Source organism: Pleurodeles waltl, chromosome 8, assembly GCF_031143425.1.
Source record: "Pleurodeles waltl isolate 20211129_DDA chromosome 8, aPleWal1.hap1.20221129, whole genome shotgun sequence".
Taxonomy (NCBI): domain Eukaryota; kingdom Metazoa; phylum Chordata; class Amphibia; order Caudata; family Salamandridae; genus Pleurodeles; species Pleurodeles waltl.
Genome location: NC_090447.1, coordinates 1,269,434,961 through 1,269,455,162, shown reverse-complemented (window position 1 = coordinate 1,269,455,162; position 20,202 = coordinate 1,269,434,961). Strand labels below are relative to the sequence as shown.

The following is a 20,202-nucleotide window of genomic DNA, read 5'->3' as shown; positions in this document are numbered from 1 at the left end:
GCTGCTCCGACCAAGGTCCTGTCCGCTCTAGATCCCTCCAGGTCATCAATCACACCCAATAGTACCTGTTTGGGGATCAATACCTGCGTTACTCCCAAGACACTGTTCAGCTCATGGTTTACTCCCTCCCAGTACACCTGAGCCACGGGGCAGGACCATATCATATGAAAGAAGTCGGCTTGGTTTTCACCACATCGTGGGCATTGGGCCGAGTTGCGGAAACCCATCTTGTGCAGTCTATCTGGAGACAGATATGCTTTATGTAGAAAATAAAATTGTGTCCCCCTCAGCCTTGCCGACACTGCCAGCGTTCGGGGAGCCATCAATGCTTCCGCCCAGTCCGCCTCCTCAAGTGGACCCACCCAGTTCTCCCATCCCTTCCTAAGGTGGTCAAGGTCCCCAGGTGCGTTGATAACTAACATTTTGTAGATCTGAGAGACTCCTTTTTTTCCCCCTGACTTCCCATGAGTATTTTAGCCTCCACTGGGTTGAATTCCGGTATGGGAGTTGACTCTTTTAGGTGCATAGCCAGGGCATGCCGGAGTTGGAGATATCTAAAAAATGTATTCGGGGACAATTGGAACTCTTGTTGAACTTCCTGAAAGGACTTCATCATACCTCCCTTCCACACATTTCCCACCAAGGATATGCCCAATGTGTCCCAATTCCCGAATCCCTTCAGTTCGGCTGTCTCTTTCAGCCAGCTACCATGCCACAATGGGGTTTGCCGAGTAATCACTTTGTTCCAACCAGTGTGCCTTAGGGCCGCTCTCCATGCTAAAAAGACCGCCTTGGTGATCGGTGCACCATATAGCACATTCTGTCCGACCACCCCCGTTGAACCAAAAGTGAGCCACCAGGAGTTGTGTCGCCAAGTAGTACAGGTAAGGGTCGGCCATGCCCAGTCCCCCATTGTATACCCCTCTTCGGCAGTTCCGGGACGCTACTCGGTGCCTTGCCCCTCCCCATATAAAGGAAATGGTAATTCCATCCAGCTTTCTAAACCATGCTCGGGGGATCGCGAATGGCAGGTTCTGGACCACATATAGAAGACGTGGTAGGACCATCATCTTGTAAAAATCTACACGGCCCAACACGTTCAGGGGCAATGAATGCCATCGCTTAAGGTCTTCCTGTATGCGAGATGCCAGTGGAGTCAAGTTCAAGGACCAGGCTAGCTCTGGGAGCAGCGCAAACCATATCCCTAGGTATTTAAAACGTAGCCGACGCAGGGGGATCACCTCTTGCCAGTCAAAGCACTCTCGCGACCGTGCCAGGGGAACCAGTACCGATTTGGCCGGGTTCATTTTGAGCCCCGAAGCCTCCTCGAAACGCCGTAATAGATGGAAACCTCGGGGGCCAGTCACTCCCGGGTTCGCCATGTACAACAGAACGTCGTCCGCATATAGGGCCACTCGGTCTTCGTACGAAGAGCCCCACTTCCAAACTTGGTAAATCGGGGCTTTCCTTATCATCTCCGCCAATGGTTCAATGGCCAGTGCAAAAAGGAGAGGGGACACCCCTGTCGGGTTCCCCGATGAATCGGAAGGGCCGAGGACAAGACTCCATTGACCTGCACCTGTGCTGTAGGCTTTGTATACAGGGCCCGGACCAGTCGGCGGAACCTTGGTCAAAAACCGGCGCGCCGGAGCACCACCTAAAGGAACCCCCAGTCAACTGAGTCGAACGAATTTTCAAAGTCGATGAACAGGAGGGCTAGGTGTTGGGGCAGTCGGTGTCGCCCTGCAAGGGCCACCTGAAGCCTTCGTATACAGTGACGCGTACTACGTCCGGCCATGAAACCACCCTGATCCGGGTGCACCAGCAGGGGCATCACCCTCTTGAGACGAGAGGCCAGTATCGCAGCATAGATTTTTACTTCGCTGTTAATCAGAGATATGGGCCTGTAGTCCGCGCAGGAGAGGGAGGGGGGTTGAGTCTTAGGCAATACAACAATGGTGGCAACATCTAGCCCCTCTGGAAAAAGGCCTTTCTGGTCAACTTCTGCATAGAGATTCATTAGATGCGGGACCAGGTCATCCCTGAACCTCTTATAATATTCTGGAGGAAAACCGTCAGGCCCGGAAGTTTTCCCCACTGCCATCGCCGCTATAGCCTCCCCAATTTCCGTTTCCGTGAACGGTTCCTCCAATGTCCGGACATCCACCTGGGGAAGTTCTGGGAGCGAAGTGTCTGCCAGGAACCTGTCTGGGGAATTAATCTCCTCTGGAATTGTCACTCTGTACAGGACCGTATAGTATTCAGCGAATGCTTCGGCCACCTCCTGGAGTTCCACCAGCCATTCCCCATGCTTATTGCAAATCTCAGGGACGATTCAGGGAGCTTGTTGTTGGGAAATCAACCAATATAGTAGTTTCCCTGTTTTATTACCCCAGCCATAAACTCGGGCTGTGGAAACGCGCCACATGTGTTTGGCCGCTTTTAGGGATAGACTACGAATCTCCTCTTGAATCAGCAGGAGTTGTCTGGTTATCCATTCATTCGGGTGTGTTTCTTGCTCTGCCTCGAGATGAATGGTACGGGCCTCCAGATGGGCAATACGATTATCTCTGGAACTGTTATCACTCTTGTCATCATCCTCTTTTTCATCTGACTCATCTTCCTCTGCAATAGCAGGAAACAATCTAATAACCTGTAACATTGTCATTCTCCACTTCTTCTGTTTCCAATCCCACCTTGCTTCTGCCAAGGACTTTTCTACCTTCCTTATTCTCCTCTGGAACTTCATATCTTGCTGCTGTCTAGCTAGGAGTTCCCAAACCGCTAAAGCCTCAAACTGTGCTGGTCTCAGAAGTGGCTTTGTCTCATATAATATAATTTGCAACTGATCCAAAATTCTCAAATTAAATGTTCCATGCTCTGGAAACGCTAAAGCTCCCTGTTTCTCTGTCAATTTGCACCACTGCTTTAACCAAAGACATGGCGCGACACCTCGTTCCTCCATCACAATAAATACCAGAGAATTTTCCGGTGGGGTAGGCTCCCCAACTGTTGCCCTAATGTAAGAATCACCCTTCATGGCACTTCTGAACGCCTTGAAAAACTTCATCTTGCTATCTTTTGTGTATTCAATTCAATAAGGAAATGACTTTTACTCCCAAGATTCCTTTCACCCGCTTACTCAACTAATTGTCTCTTACGGACGGCTGCCAGTCCGACTCTTCTCACTAACTAGTCTAGCGGCTTGTCCTCCTAAACTTCAACTCACATGGAACTAATGAAAAATATTGTGAGCACTAACCAAAAACCAATAATCAAAACAAACCTGCTGGTTTACTACTGGAAAGGAACACAACCGCTTCAGAGACCTTACGGATTTTCACTGATGGCCTTTTCGCTCATGCAGCTATTCCTCTTTCTCAGTCTCCCACATTCGCAAGCGAAATCCGACCTGCAAATTTCACTCTCAACTCATCAATGGGTCTCTCCTAGTGCACATAGGACTCGCCAAATCTCAGTCTAAATTTTTTTTTTTACTCACTTAACTCACACACCGACTTGTTGACCACGCCAGATCAACCTACTAAACCAGACAGATTACAACATAAAACCTATTGTCTCCTGCACTTGTCAGTATACTCTGGAGTCTTAGACCACGCAGGGTCCGTACATCACCAACAACCATGTGGATAATTTTTTTTGCACAAAGCGTCACACACATATGAAGTTCGATGACTTCCCTACTCTCATACTGCGTAGTACACACACTCCTACTAAACCTCAACTGGAGTACACAACCTCCCTGCTTTCCTCACATACATCACAATTCACCTGCGACTTGCATAACCCTTTGCAAGCACAATCCTACCACCTTCACACTATCACAAAGACGCAAAGAACATACCCATCTTTACTAGCAGGATTAAGGATCTGTGAATGTCATTTCTGGGCTTAAGGGGACATCATCTTTACTACAATTGCCCTATCAGAAAAACAAAAATTCAAACCTCATAAGAAATTAACAACTAACCCCAACTGCCACCATAACCATTGGTTACCACATAACTAGTTCTCCAAGGAAACTAACCATCAAGCTGCTTCCAAAATCTGCAGGCACGCCTGGTCCTTAGTAAACAACTTACAAGGGGACCCGTATAGGCCGATGAACCTTTTGGATCGCATGGAGTATCCTAGCTATGTAGTAATCGATGAACATCAAATATCAATGTAATCAATCAATACCCACTAAGAGAATCATTAAGCATGAGACAATATATCAACATTACCACAACTCAATTACACGTTTTACCAATTTTTATTTCCCTATTAGGTACAATGCTAGGTCATCAGGTTAGATCAAACTTTATTCAATCAACTAAAAATGTGTTCATTAATAACCACCAATAACATAATCTAATCAAAACTTGAGAAAACATGTGCTCGAATGCTTCAGCATATGCCAACAAGGATGAATATAACCGCATTAATAGCAGAGTTCAGCAATCGGCCCGTCAATCATTTCTCACTGTCAAAGTCCCCCAATGAAACCCTTACCCAACCCAGATAAGCATAAAGCATGTGGGACTTCATGTAAAATCATTTAGAAAATGTGAATTTGGAAAAAAAACATCTAGCTAAGAGAAAAACTATAAAACAGCGCAGTTGGTACCTAGAAGGAAAGGCATAAAAGTTAATCAGTCACATTGTCATAGCTACCTATCCACGAAATGGATCAGCAACAAAGTCAGTATTTGTCCTTAGGTCATCAATCGATCAGCAACGCATCAGGCTCTCAAGAGCATGAGCCCAATGACAGAATCTCGAACCTTGTCTCGTGATGTCATCAATCATTCACCCCTCGCCTCTCCAATTTTGGCCTCGCATCCGAAGTTTTAGCCCCTTGTCATGACTTTTTATTCAAGTTTTTCAGTCCATCCCCCTAATTCCTAATTGGTCAATCAGTCCTCCATGTGTGACGTTACCCAATACTTTTTATTCTACATATCTAAGAGTTCTAATATTTCGTCTTTCTCGGATTGGTCCACTGTTCGATGTCTTCATCATCCAGCTCTCCAGGTATCGAAAATGTTGCATGTTCCTCTTCAGTCAGTATCTCTATTGTTCAAGTCCTGGGAAAGTACATTCAGCCTACTCTACACATAATTGTATCAAATTGACTTCATCATCTCCTGTCCGTCGGTACATTGCAGAAAATTCTAGCTAAGCACATAGTTCACGGTCAGTTCAGAGGCATCAGCAACTTGTACGTCGTGCGTTTATTAATTCGGCTTCTGCCTGAGGCCTGGCAAGTAGGCCACAACTTCGGCTAAGTTAGCTTCTATGATATAATGCAAAACGTAGGTTATAGATCTAATTATGGCACATTACTACATCATTATTACATGTTTTCATTATTTCATGCATTTTTAGTTCTTTTAGTACAGGTTTGTATAAGTGGCTGACATACCCTTTGAACACATTTTAAAACATGCACATACATTTTTCTCTACAATTAATTTCTCTATGAACTTTTTATAAATCATAACTTATACGCATTAATTCATAATTTCTAATTAACATATCTGCGTCAACAATACCGTCTGTTTGCACAACGTCAATCTCAGTTCCTTCTTGATGTTGCAGATCTTGGTAGGGGGAAGAATTAACTGGGTCAGGACGGAGTCCACCTGAAAACCCAGAAACTACATTCGCTGGTAAGGAGCTAGAATGGACTTATAACTGCACAATGAATCCCAAGTCCTGGAGGAGAGAGAGTGCCAATTCCAAGTGAGTAAGGAGCAGTAGGGAGCACTGCGCCATGATGATTATGTTGTTGAGATAAATAATAAGACAAACACCCCTGGCTTAAAGAGACTCTGCTATCGGGCGCATCACTTTCATGAAGCACCAAGGAGCCGATGACAGGCTGAAAGGCAGAACTTTGTACTCGAAGCAACATCCCTGCCAAAGAAATTGCAGAAACCGTTGATGAGGCGAAAATAGGGAATGGTTGAATAGGCATCTTTCAGATCAATTCAGATCATCCAGTCGCTTTATTAGAAGATGTCTCATAACAAATGGATGCCCTGCATCTTGAAATGGCGGTAGACGATCCATCTGTTGAAGTCCTTCAGATTGAGGACCAAGCGGGATCCGCTGCTACTCTTTTCCACTCAGAAAATAGGGCTGAGGAAGCTGTGAGGATGAGGAATAGTTTCCTCTATGGCACCTTTGACCAGGAAATTGGCCACCTCTGAGGAGATGAATTCTAGATCTCATATGGAAAAATACATCTCAGGGGCAAGGAAGGGACACCCTGAACTGGAGAATCGTAGAAGTCCAACTTGTAAGCCTGTATAGATTCCAGAACTCAGGGGTCCTGAGTAATTTTCTGCCAGTTGGGAATAAACAACCCGGTTCTGCCCACCAAAATCACATCTGATATAGGAATTAGGCTCACCTGTAGGCCCGGCGTCCTGATTTTAAGAACCTCTAAGTTTTCCTGTCTGGAAATGGTTGCAACCTGCTCTTGTTCAGGAGGGGTAGAAGGTAGAGGAGGCATCCTGATAACATCTGCCAGTAGCCTCTTTGAGGACCTTGGTAAAAGTGGCAGCCGAAGGCCCATCCTCAAATTCGGCCCTGCTAAAAAGTGGGTGCAGAACCTTCTTGATGGAGCCCTCAGTTTTATTTAGATTTGTATAGGGTGCTGCAAATTTTGATAGTTCCTTGAGGAAGGCCTAGGGGCCTGGCTGAAGTGGCAAGATCAGCTTGGGGTCCATCTTAACGAGGATAGAATGTCGTCTTTTACTAGAAATAGCACAGTTAGCGTTTCCCAGGAAACACAAAGCTTGAGGGGCCCAGCCCACTAGGATGTTTCCCAATGACTTCATCAGGGCTAAACATATATGTAGATGCGTCCTATATCATAAGTATTCCTTACAAACGAATCCCAGAATAATTCCGTTAAACAACTTATCTGCTGATTTCAGTTATATCAATCCACCTTCCAATGAGTCAAAACATGAAGCGCGAGTACGCGTGTGTATCGATGAAGTATCAAAAAACACTGGAAGGTGGATTGATATAACTGATATCAGCAGACAAGTTGCTTAACGGAATTATTCTGGGATTCGTTTGTAAGGAATACTTATGATATAGGACGCATCTACATATATGTTTAGCCCTGATGAAGTCATTGGGAAATTCCCAGACGAAACACGTGTTGGCTATCAATTTGGATGCTGCTGCTAAAAGCCATTTCATCTTTTGAAGAATATGATTGAACTTTGATTAGAGAAATCTGGACTTGGACTTTGGATCATAGCAATCTTTGAACAACAGATCAATTAATTCTACTATTTGGATTTGGACAGTGATACTGTAATTGGGGATTATGTTGGAAATAATCCTATTAATTTTCAGAAATATATGACATAACATTGCCTATGTATACTGACTCATGAGTACTATTATGTTTCATGTTATAATGAGTGCCTCTTTTACTTTATATTTGCAATAGTGCTTTTAGCATCTATCAAGACCTTTTGGGTGTGGTCTTTCGAGAGTGCACCATTTCGAGATTCGACATTCTTCGTTGATATTCACCTCGCTACCCAGAGCGCCTAGTTTTCTCCCAGTACAATACACCCACATGTAGTTAGTGCAAATAGGAAGGGAACACCCCTTCCTATTTGCGAGTCGGAAACGCATTTTGCGAGTCGGTTCCGACTCGCAAAATGCGTTTCTGCAATGCGTAGAGGCTTTTGTGCCTTGCAAACGGCGTTTTTCGCCATTTGCGAGGCGCAAAAGCCTTGCTACATCTGGCCCCAAGTCTTGTGCAAATGACCCCACAGATTTGTCACAGTAGTAAACTTCCCCTGATCCATCCTCATATTCAGCCATAATTGGTGAGGAAGAGATACAGAGGTATCAAAATCTGGGAATACCAGATGGATTTAAGACCTCAGCAAGCTGAGAAGCACTTCCAATGGAAGAGGGAGGAACTACTACAAAAAATTCCACTGAGCATGCAAACAAATTCAACCAAGAAGCGCCTGGTTGAATCCAAACCTAGTAAAGCTTGGAGGGAGATCTGCCCACAATGAAAGGCAAAGCCTTGGAATAATTATTACAGCCCTGAAAGTAATGCAAACAAGGCGTAGACGGGGAGTGCAGTTTAGGGCTGGGCGAAGCACGGGTCACTGAAATGTGATGCAGCACTAGACAAAACCGTGAGTGAAGCTGGTCTAACTTGCATGCATGTGAAGCCCCATACAATGGAAAAAGAAAGACAGCGCAACTATGAGACGCACTCCCTTGCTCCGCTACTCCACATGCTTAAGTTGAGCACGAGGTGGGTGAGCGCCTCGTAGGGAGGATAACACACTCCCGATACCTCCTAGAGGAGACACGTTTGACTATTGGGAAAGACAGAAAAGACGCGGCAAGGCATTAGAGGGCAACATTTGTAATCAGTTATGCAATCGTAGAAGCATAGCAAAGTAGTCAGCGGACACATGCATTTAGACAATAAATATTATGACAAATTGGTAATGGAGAAAATTCACTTAACTGGCTGGGGAGCAGCAAAGAAAGAGGAGGCATTTGTCTCTCCCAGATTATATAGGCCTGGGCTCTACGGTGAGCATGTAATGTTAACTTGTTCATGGAATGTGAAGTGTTTTCAAACTTTGTTTTGAATGGCTGCTGTGAAAGTTAAAGCATAGAAAGAGAAGCATAATCTCAGGCTCCGGTCCTGGCACAGAATTAACTAACACTAGACCTAAGAATTACAAAATAATTAAGTATTACTTGCACTTGTTGCATTATGCTGCATAATTTAATCAACCATGCCACATAATTTGAGTTTCTCTTTCTGCATACGGTAGCAGTGACAGTAGCAACGCTATGGGGAGGGACGAGAGATCCTGTGACAGATGAGCTGCACGTCCCTTGTGTCGCAATGACAGCATCACCCCTCAGTGCTCTATTAAGGTGCAGTACTGAATTTCTTCATGTGTCCAGAGCGGTAAAAAGAAGGATCTGCCATTGCCCCGGAATAGCAGCAGCTACAGTGCTTCGGAAGCAGAAACAAGGAGGATACACAGCACGACGCAGTATAGCGGCAGCAGCTCTGCCGCGATCGGGCCAATCTGCTGCCGCACCGCACCACACCAATTCTCTGCCTCGACCCGACTACCCACGCCATGGTCAGCGCGACGCAGTCTAGCGGCAGCAGTACACCCGTGATCAGGCTGACAGGGCCAGTTTGCTCCTGCACCAGCTCTGTGACTCAACCCCGACCAGCACCGGCCCCATGGTCTTGTGATCCGGAGTCTGCCTTTCCATCTACCTCTGCCAGCCCTGGGAGTGCACCAAGGATGTGCTGGGTGCGTTGGAGCCTGTTGGGGGCCAAGGCAGACCAGGGGGCGAAAGGAGGACACCGTGGACAGCGAACACCGTGCTGAGCAGAGCCACCCCCATATGGTAACTCGAGCGCGATAGCAGTAGGCGGCTATTGCTAAGTGCGTGCAGACAGCCCCTCGCGGAAGCGGTCCTACTAGGTCGTAGGCGGCTTGACAGAGGTTGGAAGTGCACCGCTCGTTACTTAACCGATCCCGCTGGGTAAGCGAAGATTGAACCACATAGGACACAGTGCCCCACCGCACCGGACAGAGCTAGGAGCTGCAGGAAGTGCCAAGAGAACATGCAACATATGATCTGTGGACCCCTGAACCCACAGAACTTTATCCAAGTCGAACTAAATCCCCCCAAAAAACAATACAGATAGGAACCCCCAGGAACCCTCCTGAAAAAAAAACATTGGAGGGCATCCTAGCTCGCCCCAACTCACGGACTTAGGAAGAGAGAAGGGTAGGGAGGGAGGATGAGATTGGGAAAATCTAGAGGTAACGTCTCCGGTGCCCCCCACCCCACCAAAAAAGAGAGCGAGTGGTACTGCACAGAACCCCAGCCCATGCAGGATTTGGGCGCAACTGCAGTTGCCACAAACAAAGGGAGTCTAGTAATGAACGAAGACGGCTGGGAGTGGGCATATGTTAAAGGGGCAAGTCAAGTGGCAACTGGTAATACCTTGGAGGAGGAAGGCAAGGGGGGAAAAGGCTCATTTCAATCTGACTCACAAAATCACCGACTATTACATGGCAGTGAGTAGCAGTAGCCCTGGAAAGATTGAAGAGGGGCGTCCTGGGCCACAATCGCCAAGTTCTCAAGGCCGGTCTTCCACTGCAGGCTAACAAACTGTGACCCTTCAGCTGAATGGAGCTGGCTCTCCTTGGTTCTAGTCACAGGAAGGGACCACAAAAGCTGAACAAGAACTGACAAGCAAATTGACATACTGAATGTTTCCTCATGGAACATAGGTGGCCTGGAAACAAAATTAGAAGACTCTGAGGTAACACAATTTCTAGGCTCCCATGACATTATAATGATACAGGAATCTTGGGCCCAAGTGTCTATCCTTCTTATTGGATACAAAGAATACATGAAGCCAGCAGAGAAAACCAGCAGATCTGGAAGAGCAAAGGGGGGGTCTAGTGACTTATATTAGTACTAACCTCCTAGCGAACTTATCAGAACCTCTTAGGGAGGATTCACCTTTCTTGCTGGTAAGATTGGACAGCTGGGGGAAAAACACTCAGGTACTGTTAATATTAGTTATATATACATTAATCCAAAAAAGAAGAAAACTGAATCTAACAAGTTGATAAAACAACTACTTTAGATAACAAGCACAATATCTCCGGCACACTGGTTGATCTCGGGTGAATTCAACCTCAATTTATTCCATAGTCCAGATGAAGAACACAGTCAAATGGTAGAAGTACCAAGTCAAATCATCCCATCGAATATAAAGAAGGACAAATTGGGAGAGAAATAAAGAGATGTGAGATCGCAGGTCTCCTGTCACTAAATGGACAGATTCTGGCCAACACGCCACCGGCATGGACAAGATCAGATGGGAAAAAGGTATTGCATCTGGATTACACGCTGGTTAATTTTACACTGTATAACCGGATGAGGAATTCCAAAATCCTGGAGCAGGCAGAAAGCGATCATAACCCACAGATAATTCAGATACAGTCCTCAGGGAGTAAGTTGGAAAAAGTGGAATGCCTTATGAGGGAAGCTGGCCCCAGTGTTCCCCAACCCCCGGGCCGCGGACCGGTGCCGGTCCGTGGATCAATCAGCACCGGGCCGCCCCACTGTGGCGGGCGGTAAGTGTTTGATCATTTTTCCGTGGCCCGCTTGTCACACAATGGGACAAGCGGGCCACGGAAAAATTATCAAACATTTACCGGTCCGCGGCGATAAAAAGGTTGGACAACACTGCCTTAAACAACTAAAATGGTCCGCCAACTCCATCAAAAACCAAGCGGAAAAGGCTCTACAGAGACTGGAACTCACGAATATGGGGACTATAAATCAGACCTCGGACTGGGAGGCCTTCACTAAGGACCTCACTAGCCAGCACCCTCCAGTAAAAACCAGAAAGGGAGTTAAATTGGGGTATTGGAAGGACGCACAGTGGCCACATGCAATCTGTATAAAGAAAACAGCTATATGTAAGCTGCTCAGGCAATTGCGAAGAGTCCCCGAGGACGGAGCACTCATCAGCACACTCTGAGATCAAAGGAAACTCCTAAAAAAGGAAAAATGGTGCTTTAAATATCTCCAGCAGGAAATACTTTGCGCTAAATTACATTATGCAGCAGGTTTATCAGACTCAAGACGCTTTTGGAGGCTGATTAATGACATCGAAAAAGGTCCAAAAGCCACAGTATATAACGTGAATATAACTGAAGAAGTTTGGGCTAGTTTCTTGAAAACTCACTTCCTGGGAATTAACATTGGAAGAGAAATGCAAACTCAATGGGAGAAAGATGACATGAATACTCTGGAGGTCACCATGTCACAGATAACAAGAATCATTGGGAATTCCAGATCTGATTGTGCACCTGGCTCAAATGGTTTACCACAAGCAGTATTCAAAGAATTAACAAAAAGATGGGCAGTGTTTCTGGCAGCATTATTTAACTATGTTTTGTCAACTGGAAAAGCTCTGGCAAGTTGGAAGGGCTCAATAATCCACCCGATAGACAAAGGGGGAACGGCCGCCTCCCCAAATAATTATAGACTAATTGCCCTTTTAGATGTGGATCTTAAATACTTCTCTACATGCGTGTTGCAGCACCTTGAATCATGGGCAGCAGAAAATGGTAAGCTTCCAATAAATCAAAAGGGCTTTGTCAAAAACCAAGGGACAATAACAAACCTCCTGGCTCTGGGTCTGACCATCAATAGGGCAAAGGCAACTGGGACTCCACTATTTATGTGCTTTGTTGACTTTGAAGCAGCATTTGATTGAGTACCCCGTAGTAACCTATGGACAAAACTACAGCTATGGGGGTTACCCCAAAATATTTTAAATGCTATAAAATTATTGTACTTGGACACATGGGTAAAGGTAAAACTCAGGAATGGCACACATTTATCCAGGGCTGTTAAAACAGCAGCCGGTCTGAAACAGTGCTGTGTTTCATCTCTGCTACTTTTTAATCTTTATATTGCAGACCTCTCCACAAGGCTAGTCTATTCGACCACTTGCCCACCATAGGGGGATATCAGCTATACAACATACTCTACGCGGACAACCTGCTCCTGTTAGGTAATACCAAAGTAGGGATGCGTAAACTGATGGATAGCCAAGGGGAGTATACTAAAAAAAATGAGTTGGAGATAAATCAGAACAAAATGAAAATTATAGCCCTCCATCACAGGTCCTCTAATCAACGCAAATGGCACCTAAATGGCAAGACAACAGAGGAGGTAGCCGCCTATAGGTACCTAGGGGTTACAATAGATTTGAGAGGAAACTATGCATGTCACAGAGAAGGAATAAGGAACACGGCACTCTTGCTTATTAACTCATTTGGAGCCCTAGCTAAGACCATTCGAGGGCACTCCCTTAAGCCTTTAACAGCAGTAATGAGAGTAAAACTACTGCCAACACTGGCTTATGGTATGGAGATGATGAGGAGGATGGAGACAACACTTTTGGATAGACTCCTGGTAAAATCATATAAGCATGTTTTCCATCTACCCAGAGTGGCTTCACCAGCCCAGGTCAGATTAGAATTCTCCCTAGTAAAGCAGACTATAGCGAGACCAGCAGCATTTGTCAAGTGCTGTCATAAGTTGCGGCAAGCCCCTGATGCGACACTGGCCAAACTAGTATGACAGGAAATCAACCTAGAAAAGGGCAACGGTAACTGTAAGGAATACCTGGAAACAGGCCATAAGCGGCTAGATCTGGCAGATGCCTGGGACCTGTCACTGTCCTGTCCAGCATTTAAGAAGGTGGTGAACAAATCAAGCAAATTGCTCAGCTGGGTAGAAGACAGGGAGTAACTGGCCAAAAGGTCGCACAGCTGGTTAGTCCTTAAATCGTATACAATACGCAAAGAATCATTATTACTGGCCGCACCATATGCCCTGAGAAATAAACAACGTTTTTTTTTAATTAAGGTTAGGGGATATGCCCACTCTAGATTTTCTACCCACATGGAAGAATGAGACACAAAGTGCCAACCACGAATGTCGTCTAGGTCACTTGGCCATAGAAACATTGGGAGGGTGCGGTTTGTATCTGCCCAGCCCTGGTGACTCAACGGAACAAAATGTTGAAGAATTAATTTAACAATCTAGGGATCAGAACATGTAGACATGCCTTAATTGAAGCGCTTGTTCCCAGAAGGGATATTCTAAACATTAGGCTGGTCCAATTTTTGAAGACTTTTACCTCACTCACCTTTGTATACCCCAGAATCTTAAGAACGGTGTAGGGATCGTGTGCTAGCACAATTTTATCAATGGCTCTTTGAAGGGTCTGGGGCTAGGAATCAGGTACAGAAGTATCCAGCCATGCTTTTAAAATATAAAATAGGTTATTCATCTGTACATCTACAGTCATGGCTCACAGGGCGCATATGTTGTTGTAATTAAGATTGTAATGATATTCGCACTCATAAACAGCAGCCTGAGGGGTTTATGCGCCCATGGTATAGACTTTGCCCTCTTATTATTTAATTATAATCTATGTTTTATATGTGTAAGACAAATGAGGGATGTATGTATTGTGTATTATCAAAGGTTATGTTTTTGCATCTTCCATGGTGAGCGACGGATGCTATGTTTTTTTAACTAATAAACTAAATGTTGACTGACTGAGTCGCTGATTGCATTGATTGGCTCGGTTTTGCCTCAACAATCACGCTCCCTCTTTATTTGTCCGCGCCATATAATTACGCATTAATAAATACACTTCACGTGTTTCGGTCCTCTCATGGCTCTATAGTTGCCGTCCAAATTACAATTCAAAATATTAAAGGAACAATAAACCTACCCTCCCAAGTGTTGGAGGGGCAGCCCTTCCCTGCATAAGCTGGTCCTATTTCCACCTCCATGGCCCTAACAGGTTGTCCGAGGCTCTCGGTCTGCTGCCAGAGGGGCCACAGCTTCCTCCAAAACAAAGTGTAGCTTCCCCGCTCGGCCGATCCACCCAGCATGCCTCGCGGCGCGCCTGCGTAGATCCGTCGCCGCTCAGGAAGGGGAGAATAGGGGAAAAACTGTACGGGAGAGAGCGAGCGCCATCAGAAGGGGGCGTCACTCCTCTGGGAGCAGCTACTGTTGAGGGGCGCACGCAGGGCCCCAGCACCGTGACAGCAGGGCTGCGGCCCCCACGAGTCCCCGACCCATGTCCGGCTGAGGCCGCAGTGCAGCCATGAACAGCGGCCTCCCTTCCTCCCCGGCGCTGCCGCCACCGCCCCCCTCAGGCCCCCTGTGCTCTGCCGCTGGCCTGAAGCTCAAGTACTGTCGCTACTACGCCAAGGATAAGACCTGCTTCTACGGAGACGAGTGCCAGTTCCTGCACGAAGATCCCGGAGCTGCGGGGGGCATGCTTGGCCTGAGCGGCGGCGCGGGACCGCTACCTGCCTATGCGTCGCCCCCTCCGCCGCCGGGAGGAGGTCCAGGGCCTCCTGGACCGAAGAAGACGGATTTGGGCGGCCTGGGGACTGGACTAGAGGCGCAGAGGATGGCAAGTAAGTGTTCTGAAAGAAGAGGTGGAGGTGGCGGAGAAGCTGTCAGTACAAGTTGTCCGGGTATAGGCAGGTTTTCGGAGCTATCATTGTGAGATTTGTCTATTTGTCCCTCTCTACTCATTCAAGTTCATGTCTTGTGTAGGAGGAACAGTTACAAGTTTAGTAAAGGAGCAAGTTAAGAGCTACACCTGTCAAAGTGGTAGTGGTGGACTAGTACATGTGATAGTATTGGAAAGTTGGATTAGTGGAAATATGGAGTTTTTTTTTAAACAAAAAATTCTTCGATGGATTATCTTGTTCGTTTCATGCATGTGCTTGAAAGTCGCGAGTGGGCATTTGACAGCTATTGTTTAACCACAAAACGCTGTAATGCAATGTCTATCCCGGGCAACATGAACTTTCTGTTAACGTGTTTGTGACCTGATGAATATTTTGTAGTGTGAGGCGGATTTAGATAACTGCCGGTTGTGCTCCCAGACAGTGGTTCCTTCAGCATAATGAGTGCCTGGAGAAATAGGACATTGGGAAAACATCACGGATGATGTATTGGACACCACTGAAGACGTCTAAAGCAGAAATTAAATAGGACATTATGTGTTGGAATTTTAAAAGCGGGAGTTGGAAATTTGATTCACATGTTATTTGCGACTATTTACTTTCGGCAGCAGGTACATTCCATAAAAAGTGCCTAACAGTAACGTTATTGAGATAGCTGGTACATCATATTACGCTACCAATTGAAAGTGGACTGATGCTTTGGCATTGAAAGAACTTTCCTCCAATGTTGACATTTGATTATCAGACATGAGTAGAGAAGTCACTATAGAACACTCATCTTTTACAGTGAGAAACAAGGCCTTCTCTTTTTTTTTTTTTTTTTTTTAGATAAGTTCGATAGTAAATATTTCTGATACGCCCTGTGATAATTTTGAAGTAAGTCTACATTGTTCTGTGCTATGTTTAATGGTTTACGGTGAAATGATAGTAAGACTAATAACTTATTTTCCATTTTAATAAAATTGTTGTTGTATACTAATAATTGGCGTGTAGTGGTCACTGCTGCTGTTCATCCGGTACAATGTGCTTCTTAGTTTTGCAAGCAAGAAACTCAAGGTATGGACATATGTAGTTACATCTTAGACAGTGGTTCACTTCATCTTGTAGGGAAGTTTGATTTAGTTATTATAGACAGTGTCAAAGATACTGTTATGCTGACCCCTTGTCAAATTTATCAGTATCTCTCTAAACGTGTGCTTATGTTTATTGGTGTGCACACCAAACTAATGCAGAAATCAATCACTATAGCAGATTACGGCCGATATAGTGGGATGTAAAAGCCTTTAACATTGTCCTGTGAATTATTCTTCTCCCTAGAACGGGCCAATGCACAGTTTTGTCCTGTTTGGAGAATATACCCCCTTGTAAATCCGCTTTCAAATTTAATGATCTGCTTACCCTTTAGTGTAAACTTTTCATAAACTGGAGTTGGATGGGTTAGGACAGACTTATCCTTACTTACCTATGTGGATTTTGTTCAGCCATATTTCATTGATAAGTAGGGTTGCATATTGGATGATATCTGGCTCTCCTGATTAATTATGTGTGGCCTGTGAACAAAGGAATACACATTAGTTCTTTAGGGCTATTATATGATGTGGATATAGCCGTTGTGGCTTGTCGGGCCTACTGTTGTATGCACAACATACTGAGTTGAGAATAGTCACTTTTGTTACTATGCATGTGGTTTCTCTGCATATGCAAAATAAATCGCTCCGCCTTTAAACCTTAAAAGTAATGCAGAATTTTCAGAAACAAATACTGTCAATGCTCTGAGAAAACTGTTGCAGATAACACATTTGATCCTGCACCAACACAAAGGATCCAGGACTAAGGGTAGTTGCTGATTCTTATTGAGAACTCCTGTGTGTTCCATAGGCTAAAGAAGGATTAGCCAGGGGTCTGTCTTAGCCGCCAGTCAAAGAGCAAGCAGAGCCATCAAAATACTTAGTATATAAACTACACAAAAATAGTAATGTAGAATGTGATATTCTTTATAAGAAAAAAAGTTTTTGCCACTGGAGTCTATCAGTATAGTACATAAGAATTTCCTGCATTGAGTGATAATTATTAATATGACCTAAACACGAACTTGCAAGCATTCATAACTCCATCCGGACGAAAATGCCTTGAGTGCACCTTGTTGTCTGTTGTCATGCCTCTTACATGTGGTCAGTTGTGTTCTAGGTAAAGCAACATTATGGGCTATGAAAGCATATATGAGATGGTTTTTATTTAGAGAACATCCTGTGTGGAATTACCCGATGATCCTCTTGAAATGAAAATCATGGAAAATTAGACATAGTGAAGTGATTTGCCCAAGATTATGCAATTTTGTCAACAGCAGAATTCAAGATTTGGTTTCCTTGTTAAACATTATGTAGTTTAGCTGCTACATAGGCATCTTCTCTATCCCGTCTAATACTGAGGGTTGTTACTTTTTGTTCAGTTGCATTAGGAAGGAACTAAATAAAGAAACTGATCACATGTTGAATTAATCTGACACAACGCATTTCTTTAAAAAAGAATACAATAAAAGGCAAAAGTTAAGGATTAAAAGAGGAGGGCACTATTTGTATAGTTAACATCATTGGCTTTCTCTGACTTAACAAAGAGAATGATTCCGGGGGGGACTCATCACCTCGGTAAAGACAGTTTCACATATTGGCTAAACAAAGGTGTCCGAGACAGAGTTGGCTCTCGGGTTACGTCTTCAGTGAGGCACATGGAATTTCAGAGCTGAGATGCAGATAGCTGCACTTTACACATGTTTCAGACTGCTGTAATAAATTCCATATCAGGACCGGAGGCTTCGGATTATGCTTCTTTCTTTACTGAGAATTTCACAGCTGCCAATCAGTACACATACAACTTTACACTGCATACCACATGAGCCCCACAGCCCATTGTCTCATTCAATGATAAGGGTCATGTCCCCCTATATATGACCAGTACCCTCAATATGACCATAGTCCTTCCACTTTCTTTGCTGCAGCAGCAGGTGAGCTAAATGACTTAATTTCTTTGATTGATCATTTGCGTGTATTGTGCCTAATACTGTGTTTTTCTTGTAGTGGTGACGGAACGTCCTCTGCTCTTCATGGCTCTTTTATAACATTTCCCGTCACCCCATGAAGGTTTCTCCAGATTTTGGTGGACCACCTGTGGTACGTGTTCACTGCAGTGCCTTTTGGTCTGTCCACAGATTCCTGGGTTTTCACCAGGTTACATCGACAGGTGGTCTAATATCGGCAGGAGCAGGAAGTGCGCTTGATTATTTACTGAGACAACATTCTCGTCATGTCACAGAACAGGGACACGGTTCTTCGTCATCTCTCTTGGGTGGTCCACCTTCTTCAAGATCTGGGATTCGTCATAAATTCAGAGAAATCAGTTATGGTTCCTTCCCAGACTCTAGAGTTTGTGTGCTTTCATGTGGATTTTGTCAAGGCCCAACACTGGTTACCATTGAAGAAAAGTATTTCTATCAAGAAAGAGTTGAGGAGAACCTTGCCTTTCTGACTATATCATTGATGATCTTGGCTCGCCTTGTAGGCCTGTTAGCTTCATCCACCCGAGTGTTTTTTTCCCGTCCTCTGCGATATCTGACCCTTCTAGATTGAAGATCTTATATCTTCGGAAGGGATTAGACTATTCAGAGCGAATAGTTTTTATTGGAGAAAGCTAGGGTGGAGATGTCCTGGTGGCTAGATCACAACGATGCCTGGAGTGGCAAAGCGATCTTTTAATCTGTTCCGGAGTTGATAAAAGAATCTGATGCCAGCTGGTTGAAAAAAGGAAAGCCCAGTGTGGTCTGATGGAGATGGGGGCAGGTGTTCTCTTGAAGAGCTTCATCTCCTCATCAGTTGTTTGTAGCTATTGGCGGCGGGGTCATTTGTGGTTCACGCTGTTTCACCATGCAAGATGAGTTGTTGCATTCTACTAAGGATGGACAAAGGTTTTGCAGTGTGTAACATCAACTGTCTTTGGCAGGGGGTGTGGGGGGCGACGACGACATCCTGGCTTCTGATTGAGATTGCCAAGGATTTCTGGTATTATTGTCTCCAACACCAAATCTCATTGACCACAGAATGCATTCCAGGCCAGTCCAATGTGATCATGGACTGGAACTCTCGCTTCCTGCGCGACCTGGCATTTGGAGAATTCATCCAGGGGTTTTTCACAGGTTGAATCAGCTCTCGGGCCTTTGCTTGATCGATCTGTTTGCATCACATGTGAATACTTACCTATCGATCTCTTTTACTCTTAAAGGCCGGATCCTCTGGCAGCTGCCTCCGATGCCTTTCTCCAGTCTAGGTTCACAGGACTCTTGTATACATTTCCCCCATTATCAAAGATCTAGAGAGTACTCTCACAGGTGAGTCGACAGACTGGGGATTTGGTCTTAGTCACTCCTTGTTGAAAGGCTCAATCTTGGTTTCCTGTAGCCATGTCGCTTTCTTGCGCAGTGCTACTGCGGATTCTTCCCTTTCCAGAACTCCTCTCTGACCCTATGGTTCTTCCACATCCTTTGTTGTCTTGGGGACTCTTGTCCCTAATGGCGTGGAAACTTTCAGGTGATGTTGGCAAATGCCAGGAATTTCGCGAGATGCTGTGTTCTTCTTGTCGCAGTCTTCGGCTCCCTCTGCACAAAATCGATATGAGGCAGCTTGGCAACAATGGGTATGTTCGTGTGATGAACGGAGTGTGGATTCATTGATTCCTTGGAGGTAGGTGTCCATATATTTGTAATTTCCTCTCTGACCAGATTACTCGGGGTCTTGCCTACAGGATGATTGATAATGTCTGCTCTGTACCCACATTTGGATGGTAAACCTGTAGGTGAACATCCATTGATGTGCAAGGTACTTGAGGTACTCAGAGGTATTCGTTTGGTTCGGCCCTCTGAACCAAAATATTCTTAGTTATGGGATGTTGATGTAGTTGTTTACTTCCTTAGATCTTGGCCAGCTAACGAGGATCTTACTTGTAAAAGGTAGTCTGCTAAGCTGATGCTTCTATTGTGCCTAGTTTTGTGCAGGCGCATCTTGGATTTACGGAT

The 20,202-nt window shown here is 45.0% G+C and overlaps 1 protein-coding gene and 1 long non-coding RNA gene across 3 annotated transcripts in view; one reads left to right on the top strand and one right to left on the bottom strand.

Annotated features, from left to right (window-relative positions):
* The window catches only part of LOC138248543 (uncharacterized), a 42,202-nt gene extending 27,676 nt beyond the window's left edge, over positions 1 to 14,526 (bottom strand). The window contains exon 1 of the long non-coding RNA XR_011194598.1: positions 14,387 to 14,526. This is a non-coding gene — a long non-coding RNA (uncharacterized lncRNA). The remainder of the gene's footprint in view (positions 1 to 14,386) is intronic.
* A 28-nt stretch (positions 14,527 to 14,554) lies between these two features.
* PAN3 (poly(A) specific ribonuclease subunit PAN3) overlaps positions 14,555 to 20,202 on the top strand; it is a 620,383-nt gene continuing 614,735 nt past the window's right edge. The window contains exon 1 of one of the 2 annotated variants that reach the window (XM_069202205.1): positions 14,555 to 15,083. In XM_069202205.1, coding sequence (XP_069058306.1) covers positions 14,765 to 15,083 — 319 coding nt within the window. In that variant the 5' untranslated portion in view covers positions 14,555 to 14,764. The remainder of the gene's footprint in view (positions 15,084 to 20,202) is intronic. The other variant, XM_069202206.1, reaches the window with a different exon arrangement.